The sequence below is a fragment of the Ipomoea nil genome, unplaced genomic scaffold (assembly GCF_001879475.1).
Source record: "Ipomoea nil cultivar Tokyo-kokei standard unplaced genomic scaffold, Asagao_1.1 scaffold3326, whole genome shotgun sequence".
Taxonomy (NCBI): domain Eukaryota; kingdom Viridiplantae; phylum Streptophyta; class Magnoliopsida; order Solanales; family Convolvulaceae; genus Ipomoea; species Ipomoea nil.
In genome coordinates this window covers 23,301-33,928 of record NW_017619754.1, presented here as the reverse complement: position 1 = coordinate 33,928, position 10,628 = coordinate 23,301, and the positions used below count along the sequence as shown (strand labels likewise).

Sequence of the window (10,628 nt, the reverse complement as noted above, 5' to 3'; positions counted from 1 at the left end):
ATTATTATTATTATTATTATTATTATTATTATTATTATTATTATTATTATACCCTTAGGTCATTTTAAATGTTAATTTAAACAGTTAATTTTTTCAAATATCTTTTTACCAACCGTTGATATAATTTGCTGGTCAAATCCGCTAATATAATCCGCTAACGCTAACCGCTAATTATTGATTGTCAGACAAGGACATTGCGAGGTAGTTTCTCACTTCAATTTGTTGTGTGATTTGAATACTCTCTTTGTCAACAAATCCCTCAAGTAGTTAATATAATTGGCTTTAATATTTTAAATTTTATAAATTTTTTCATGTTATTAATAAAGTATTTGGTAAATAAATATATAGCATTATTTTGTATTATAATTTTGATATTTAATTAAAAAATAGTGCACAAAAAAAGATAGTAGACAATGTAGTGAATATAATCAATTGTGAATTTGAATGTAACGAATTTTTACATTGAAGAAAAATAAAGACAATATAACTAATAAAATTATTTCTCTTAATTAATTTATTGATAATGAATAATTTTTTTTTAATAAAGACATTGTAGGCACAATGTAGCGAATATAATCAATTGATGAATTTGAATTTTGAATGTAAAGAATTTTTATATTGGAGAAAAATAAAAACAATATATCTAATGAAATTATTTCTCTTATTTAATTTATTGATAATGAATATTTTTTTTTTTGAATAAAGGCATTGTAGACAAATAATTCTAAATTAAAGAAATGCATATGTATTATTTTTTGTTGTAGCTACTAAATTATTATTTTTAATTTAATAAGAGTAAAATAGAGTACTAATTATGCCAACTTTGATTGGGATGTGGTTCGAACCTAAGACCAGTTAACGGTGAATTAACAGAAATTAACGGAAAAGATAATATTTAACGGAAAAGTTAATGGATAATCATATTCATTAAGGATAAATTTGGAAATCTCAAGGAAAAACTAAAATCTGATCAATCTGAGCCATTCATTTGATTAAAAAATTTGACCGCCATTTTTTCTACCCATTATAGGTCTAACTCTCTTGGGCTCTTATTAGTATACTAGTTTTTTACGCGCATTGCGCGATTGGGATAATGCCCAATGTTTTTTTTTAAATAAGTACTTTAAAGTATATTAAGGCAAGATTATATTGAAATTGTTCATGCATAGATAATTGAAGGTTGAATTTGCGTATTTAAATAGGTAATTCTTCTCCCAAAGGTTGAGTCCCCTACCCCAAGGGCCCCTCCACACTCTGACCCGACAGAGCATTGTAGGAAGTTGTAAATCACGGTGACTCAATGGTTCAGCAGACAGGACCAAATGCCGGTGCGAACAAGGAATCTGCCCACTTTAGACATAATTCCCGCACTGCCGCCGCCGAGGTTCAAACCTTGGTCTCTTCTCCCAAATACTGCCCACTAAACCATTGAGCTAAGCCCGTGCGGGTTAAATAGGTAATTCTAAGTTTACAAATGCAAGATAATATAGTCAAGATTGATTATAATTGTCAAATAAAATAATTGTATAGGTATGGTTGAAACCAAATACGGGACATAAGGGAGAACAAATAAAAATTAGAGCATAAAATATTAAATATATACTGATATTGTTTGAGGAGATTTCGACATTTGGATTTGTGGTTAAGTTCTATTAAGACTTTAATATTAGAATTAGATTAATGGTGTAATTATAATTCTATATTAGACGTTAATATTATAATTAGACTAACGGTGAATTAACGGTATTTAACGGAAAAGTTAAATGGATAATCATATAATTAAGGATAAATTAGAAAAATTTTTAAAAAAAATTAAAACCTAAACAATTTGAACCATTCATTTGATTTAATAATTTGGCGGTCATTTTTTCTACCCAATATTAACAATTAAATAAATTCGTTGGTCAAATCCGCTAATATAATCCGCGCGCTAACTGCTGATTGTCAAACAAGGACAATGCAAGGTAGTTCTCACTTCAATTTGTTGTGTGATTTGAATATTCTCTTTGTCACAAAATCTCTCAAGTAGTTAATATGGTTGGCTTTATTAATTATATTTTTTTTAATTTTTTCATGGTATTAATAAAATACTTGGTAAATAAATATATAGCATTATCTTGTATTATAACTTTGATATTTAATTAGAAAAATAGTGCACAAAAAAGATAATAGACAATGTAGTGAATATAATCAATTGATGAATTTGAATGTAAAAACTTTTACATTTAGAAAAATAAAGACAATATAACTAATGAAAATATTTCTCTTAATTAATTTATTGATAATGAATAATTTTTTTTCACTGAATTAAGACATTGTAAGGACAATGTAGCGAATATAATCAATTAATAAATTTGAATATAAAGAATTTTTATATTGTAGAAAAATAAAGACAATATAACTAATACAATTATTTCTCTTATTTAATTTATTGATAATGAATATTTTTTTTTTGAATAAAGGCATTGTGGACACATAATTCTAAATTAAATAAATGCATATCTATAATTTTTTGTTGTAGCTACTAAATTATTATTTATATAATTTAATAAGAGTAAAATATAGTACTAATTATGCCAACTTTGATTGGGATGAGGTTCGAACCTATGACCCTTTTTTTTTTTTTTATTTATTGAAATCAATGAGTAAGTTAACGGTGAACTAACGGCAATTCTTAAAATTTTAACGGAATTAGTAACGGTGTGTGGGTATCTTAGAAAATTTTAGTGTAAAATTTAAATCTTATCAATCTTTTAATCAATCTGAGCCATTCATTTGATTAAAATCTGTGACCGCCATTTTTCTACCCATTATAGGCCTAACTCTCTTGGCCTCTTATTAGTATAGTAGATATATACTAGTTTTTTACGCGCATTGCGCGATTGGGATAATGCCCAATTTTTTTTTTTTAAATAAGTACTTTAAAGTATATCAAGGCAAGATTATATTTGAATTGTTCATGCATAGATAATTGAATGTTAAATTTGCGTATTTAAATAGGCAATTCTAAGTTTACAAATGCAAGATAATATAGTCAAGATTGATTATAATTGTCAATAAAATAATTTTATAGGTATGGTTGAAACCAAATACGGGACATAAGGGAGAGAAAATAAAAATTAGGGCATAAAATATTAAATATATACTAATATTGAAGAGCTAACTGCTGATTGCCAAATAAGGACATTGCGAGATAGTTTCCCACTTCAATTTGTTGTGTGATTTGAATACCCTTTTTGTCAATAAATCCCCAAGTAGTTAACATTTTTTGAAAAACCAATGTGGTTGCATTTATATATGAGTCGAAATAGAGTCAGGCGGGACCTCGTCCCAGTACATAGCTGTAGAAAAAGTAAAGGCAGATGATGCTAAAGCATGTGCCGTAATGTTCTGCGATCTAGGAATAAAATTAACTGAACAAAAATGAAACGTAGTCATCAATCTCCTGCATTCATCAAGAACATAGCCAAGATATGATCGAGGCCGGACAGTTGAGTCCAGGTAAGCTCGTAAGGTTTGGCAATCTGTGAATATTTGAACAGCCTGTTCACCACGGTCTTTGAGCCATGACAAAGCCTCTTTACACGCTAGCGCTTCGACCATAAGGGGTGAGAAACAAGTTTGTGGTGGCACACAATACGCCGATATATAATTTCCAAGATGATCGAATAAAACTACTCCGGCTGTGGCTGTCATTAATCCAGTACCGTAACCTGCATCTATATAACACAGCTTCGGCTGTGATGGAGGTGGCACGGCAGGTTGATTTTGCGGCAGTGCAATAGCGGCTGGACTTGGGTATGGCGCTCCAATTGTCTCAGACTGCAGCCCACTCATCACGTGGCTTGGTTCTTGGGCAGTGGCGGACTTTGCATTCACCGCCTGCCATGCATTCGTCGTGGCTACGGCCGACGCTAACACCCTTCTTGGTAACGGTAGACCAGCATCCCATACCGCTACGTTTCGGGCTCTCCAAATGTTGTATAAAATTCCAGCTGCAAATAACATTTCATTAGAGTCTAGAACATTTAAGATTGTCCTAAACCATTCATGAAAAATATTTGTCACAATATGGGGCAATGGAAGGCCAGAATGGTTCCATATGGACTTTGCATAATCACACATGACTAAAGAATGCATTATATCTTCATTATTTAATCCACACATGGCACGTATCGGATCAACATCCACCCTCTTTATAAGTAAATTGTTGGTAGTAGGCAGGATATTACTTATGGCTCTCCGTAAAAGCATTCTCCATTTTGGCGGGATCTGTAATTTCCATAGTGTGTTCCATTTATCAAAACCAGCATTATTCTCATAAATGCCCACCATGTGTCTATACCCATTCTTGAGCGAGTAGCATCCATTGGGATCATCATACCAGTACCATGTATCCTCATATTTCGGAGAGATGGGTATTTTTAATATTCTTGGCACATCATGTGGGTCAAAAATATCTGATAAAATATATAGGTCCCATGTACCCGTTGTCTGATCTATCAATCCAGCTACTTTTGCACCCAATAATTGTGGTGGCATCTCCGTCTGGACCATAGGATCCATCTCATCCTGTAACCAGGGATCCTTCCATATCAGAGTTGAGTTACCATTTCCAATACGGCGCCTCACACCACCAACAATCAAGTCCTTAGCTGCCATGATACTCCTCCAACAATAACTAGGATTATTCCCAAGACATGCTTCAGTAAAGGGGCGATTACAGAAATACCTGGCTTTATAAATGCGGGACACCAAAGAATCAGGATTGGTAAGTAAACGACATGCTTGTTTACCTAACATAGCCAAATTAAATGCCCTTAAATCCTTAAAACTCAGACCTCCATATTTCTTGGGGATACATAATTTATCCCAAGCCTTCCAATGAATACAACGGTCTGTCCTAGATCCACACCAGTATCGGTTCATTGTGCGCTCAATGGCAATACAGACAGATGTGGGCAGCAAAAATACACTCATTGAAAAGGTAGGCATAGCTTGAGCTACACTTTTCAATAATATTTCCTTTCCAGCCTGCGAAAGGAGCTTCTTATTCCATGACCCAATTCTTTGCTTGATTTTATCTTCAATATAGGCAAAGGCCGCCTTCTTGTTTCTTCCCACAAAAGCTGGTAAGCCCAAGTATTTTCCAAAATTTGGAGCCTGAACCACTCCTAGCGTCTGTGCCACTACATCCCTGTCATCCTCAGTAGTATTTCTACTATAGCAAATACTGGATTTCTGATAATTAACCATCTGCCCAGACAAGTTCTCATATATAGTCAAACAATTCTTTACCTCCCCGGCTTCATGTACATTTGCCTTAAAAAACAGTAGACTATCATCAGCAAAAAATAAATGAGAGACCGGGGGCGCACCTCGTGCCACTCTACACCCATGAATCAAACCACTTGTCTGAGCCTGCTGCAGTAATAGAGAGAGGCCCTCTGCACAGATAATAAACAGGTACGGGGACAAAGGATCTCCTTACCTGAGACCACGGGAGGGTACAATTGCTTCAGTAGGGGAACCATTTATTAAAAATCTATAGGATACTGTGGTGACACACAACATAATCAAATCCACCCATCTGTCATCAAAACCCAAGGCTTTAAGCATCCCTTTCAAGAATGGTCATTCCATACGATCATATGTCTTTGCCATATCCAATTTAAGAGCACCCCATCCACCAGCACCACATTGCTTCCTGTTAAAAAAATGTCCCACTTCGGCCGCTACCAATATATTATCAGTAATTAGCCTGTTAGGTATAAAAGCACTTTGTGTGTCTGAAATAATACCCTCCATCAGAGGCTTCATTCTCTGTGTGATCATTTTAGCCATCACTCTATAAACTACATTGCTTAGGGTTATGGGTCTTAGATCAGTTACCAATTCTGGCACATCCTTCTTCGGAATTAACACAACATTTGTTTCGTTTAATGCAGGGGGAAAAGTACGTGTATCTAAGCAATCAACAATATAACTTTCCAGATCCCCTCCTACCACATCCCAAAAATGTTGATAGAACCCTGGATTCATTTCATCTGATCCTGGTGCTTTATCGGGGAACATTGAAAATAGGGCAGCCTTAAGCTCCTCAACCCCAAAAGGCTGAAGAAGTGTCTCATTTTGTGCCTGCGTGACCTTTGGTGTAACTTTTTCAAATAAATTACTCCCATCCACAAGATTACTAGAACTAAACACATTGGCAAAGTATTCCATAATAACATCCTTCATATCCTTCCCCTCAACCCAATCCCCAAGTAGTTAATATGATTGGTTTTATTAATTATATTTTTTTAATTTTTTCATGGTATTAATAAAATACTTGGTAAATAAATATATAGCATTATTTTGTATTATAACTTTGATATTTAATTAAAAAATAGTGCACAAAAAAAAATAGACAATGTAGTGAATATAATCAATTGATGAATTTGAATGTAAAGAATTTTTACATTGGAGAAATATAAAGACAATATAACTAATAAAATTATTTCTCTTAATTAATTTATTGATAATGAATAATTTTTTTTAATAAAGGCATTGTAGGGACAATGTAGGCTGTAGCGAATATAATCAATTGGTGAATTTGTATGTAAAGAATTTTTATATTGGAGAAAAATAAATACAATATAGCTAATGAAATTATTTCTCTTATTTAATTTATTGATAATGAATAATTTCTTTTTGAATAAAGACATTGTAGACACATAATTCAAAATTAAAGAAATGCATATGTATTATTTTTTGTTGTAGCTACTAAATTATTATTTTTAATTTAATAAGAGTAAAATAGAGTACTAATTATGCCAACTTTGATTGGGATGGGGTTCGAACCTAAGACCTTTCTTATTGAAATCTATGAGTAAGTTAACGGTGAACTAACAGAAGTTAACGGAAAATATAATATTTAACGGAAAAGTTAACGAATAATCATATTCATTAAGGATAAATTAGGAAATCTTAAGGAAAAAATTAAAATCTGATCAATCTTAGCTATTCATTTTATTAAAAAAATTGACCGCCATTTTTTCTACCCATTATAGGCCTAACTCTCTTGGGCTCTTATTAGTATAGTAGATAGTAGATAGTAGATATATGTACTAGTCTTTTACGCGCATTGCGCGATTGGGATAATGCCCAATGTTTTTTTTTTTTAATAAGTACTTTAAAGTATATCAAGGCAAGATTATATATTGGAATTGTTCATGCATAGATAATTGAATGTTAAATTTGCGTATTTAAATAGGCAATTCTATGTTTACAAATGCAAGACAATATAGTCAAGATTGATTATAATTGTCAATAAAATAATTGTATAGGTATGGTTGAAACCAAATACGGGACATAAGGGAGAGAAAATAAAAATTAGGGCATAAAATATTAAATATATACTAATATTGAAGAGCTAACTGCTGATTGCCAAATAAGGACATTGCGAGATAATTTCTTACTTCAATTTGTTGTGTGTTTTGAATACTCTTTTTGTCAATAAATCCCCCAAGTAGTTAATATGATTGCCTTAATTAAATTTTTTATTTTTATAAACAATTACACAATGTTGCAAAAATCGAGCCTAGGCGCCGATTAGGCGGTCGGCCACCTAGACGCCCGCCTAGGCGCTCTAGGCACCGATTAATCGCTCTAGTAGATAGTAGATATATAGTAGATTTAGAATTATGTGTCTACAACGCCTTTATTCAAATCAATAAATTAAATAAGAGAAATAATTTCATTAGTTATATTGTCTTTATTTTTCTCCAATATAAGAATTCTTTACATTCAACTTCAACAATTGATTATATTCGCTATATTGTCCCTACAATGTCTTTATTCAAAAAAAATTATTCATTATCAATAAATTAATTAAGAGAACTAATTTCATTAGTTATATTTTCTTTATTTTTCTCCAATGTAAAACATATTCTTTACATTCAAATTCATCAATGGGTCATATTCACTACATTGTCTATTATCTTTTTTTGTGCATTATTTTTTAATTAAATATTAAAATTATAATACAAAATAATGCTATATATTTATTTACGAAGTATTTTATTAATTTCATGAAAAAATTAAAAAAAAATATAAGTAAGCCAATCATATTAACTACTTGGAAGATTTGTTGACAAAGAGAGTATTCAAATCACACAACAAATTGAAGTGGAAAACTACTGTTGGTGATAATGAACCAAAATCGATTTTATATCTCAAAAATAATATTTATATATACACACACAAGTATATAAAATATTATTGGATATTTATCCGAAATATATATTTATATATATACACACAAATATATATAAAACGGACCCAAGGGTTATATATACATGTATATCTACGAAAAATATATACCAATATATATCAACCAAAATTGGAACTAATAATCCTCAGATTATAAGTCCAATCCAACGAATATATCATTAGAGGGAGAACGAATTTTTGCTTAAAGCATAATCCATAACAAGAAAGAAGGAGAAGGAGGAAAGAAAAGTACGAGTTAGGCAAAGTGCCTGTCTTTCCTTAAAACCTTATTTGCCACCTCCCAAAAGTGCTAGGAGCGTTGTGGCCTAGGTTTCCCAGGATAAAACGTACAACGGTTCGACGTTTGAGCACCCAAACGAGCGAACTCGGCGAACTAGAGCACGGGCAAAACACAGCAGCAAGAAAGGAGTAAGAGCAGAGTTTTTGGAGCTTGGAAAGCAAAATTTTCTGTGTTGTGTGTGTGTTGTTCTCTTCTGTATCGAAAAACACTCCTGCTACACTCCTTATATAGGAGGTGAAAAGAATTAATAGCATTCATTTTTGGCATTTAAACCACGATTTGTAACACATGAAACAGCCACCATTATTTGAGATTTAACTCAAAAATTCAAAACTGGAATTAATACAAGATTAATTCTGTAACAGTCAAGAACCAACGAATGGTTCGCGCAATTTCAGCTCGGTTACTTTCGTCCAAAGCAGCCACTTTCGGGATGCACGAAAGTTCGTGCGTTAGTGTTAGTGCACACGAGAGTCAAACTAACGAATGGTTCGCGCAATTTTAGCTCGGTTACTTTCGCTCAAAGCAGCCACTTTCGGGATGCACGAAAGTTCGTGCGTTAGTGTTAGTGCACACGAGAGTCAAACTCTGCCCCCAGGGTGCTGGCGCAAACGAGCTCGGGCTTGAATCAAGCTTTTTCGATATCGCTTCTAGTTGGAATTTGATGTGCACCCCCCCCCCCTCCCCCGCGCGAGAAAGCCTCTATGCTATACAATTCTACAAGCTCCAAAAGAGCTCTTGTATAAAAGGGGGGTCAAATCCTCTTTCCAAACCAATGTGGGACAAAGCTCACTTTTCCCTTCATTTTTCCAACACAATGGGTCTACTTTGAGAATCAATATCTCATTCACCCATTATTCGTTTTGAGCGTACAATATATCAATCTCTTCATCTCACTACGAAGAATCCGAATCCACTTTGACCCGACCCAAATTGGAAGTGGACCCCACTAATAATTGTACCACAAAATAGCCATTTAACATGTCATATTATGCCATTTTAATGCTATTTTTCCAACAACTACCTCGCAATGTCCTTGTTTGACAATCAACAGTTAGCGGTTAGCGTTAGTGGATTTGACCAGCGAATTATATAAACGATTGGTAAAAAGATATTTGAAAAAAATTAACTGTTTAGATTAACATGTAAAATGACCTAAGGGTATACATAATAATAATAATAATAATAATAATAATAATAATAATAATAATAATAATAATAATAATAATAATAATAATAATAATAATAATAATTGTTTTAAAAAATAAATAATAATAATAATAATTTAATAAAAGAAATAAAATTAAAAAAATAAATCATATGGGGAGTGGAACGTTTGGCTCTCCTTAGTTTTGCCACTTTTCTCACATCGGTGGAAAAAGTGGCGTGGGAGCCTTGAGGCTCCTTTATAGGAGTCTTAAGGCTCCAATTTAAAAATTAAGCTAGCCCATCCATTGATGGGCAAGCAGTGACCCAGCGAAAATGGCTATTGTTATTTAAGGAGTCGAAACTCGAAATGACTCTACAGGAAACTTTTTTTTTTTTTTTTTTTTAAATGTAGAGGTGATTTGAGGAAATCATTCTAAAAAACGCTAAGTGAAAATATTGTAAATTGCAATGTTTGTATTTTCAGTGGTTTGGAACAAAATATTGCTTCAAAGTATTGAATAATCAAACACTTTCTATAGCATTTTGATCTTTGCATTACATCATATTTACCGATCGTCCAATATCTTTGAGTTACATTATAATTAACATTTTTAAATTTTTACTACATCTAAATTCTTTAAATTAGGAATTTCTTTATCCATAATAATTTATTCAACAATAATGGTTGAACTAATTTAAATGAACACTGAGCAAAACACCTAAAGGATTGGTACCGTTGATTCATTCATTGATCTTGTATATATGTGCATTCATTAAATATATTAGAACACTTTGTAACAAAAATATGATTACTATTTAAAAAAAATAGTAACAATTATAATGAATCTCCTATATTACATTGTATTCATATACTATGAGTTACATATTTAAATAAAAAAATTTGACATTAAATTACTTATGTATG

The 10,628-nt window shown here is 32.2% G+C and overlaps 1 protein-coding gene across 1 annotated transcript; it reads right to left on the bottom strand.

Annotated features, from left to right (window-relative positions):
* Positions 1-3,291: 3,291 nt before the first annotated feature.
* Positions 3,292-5,256, bottom strand: LOC109170737. Its single transcript, XM_019319888.1, has 2 exons — positions 5,008-5,256; positions 3,292-4,878 (listed from the first exon to the last, which is right to left on the bottom strand). The coding sequence occupies exons 1-2, from the start codon at positions 5,254-5,256 to the stop codon at positions 3,292-3,294; spliced, it is 1,836 nt and encodes a 611-aa protein (XP_019175433.1).
* Between the last annotated feature and the right edge of the window lie 5,372 nt (positions 5,257-10,628).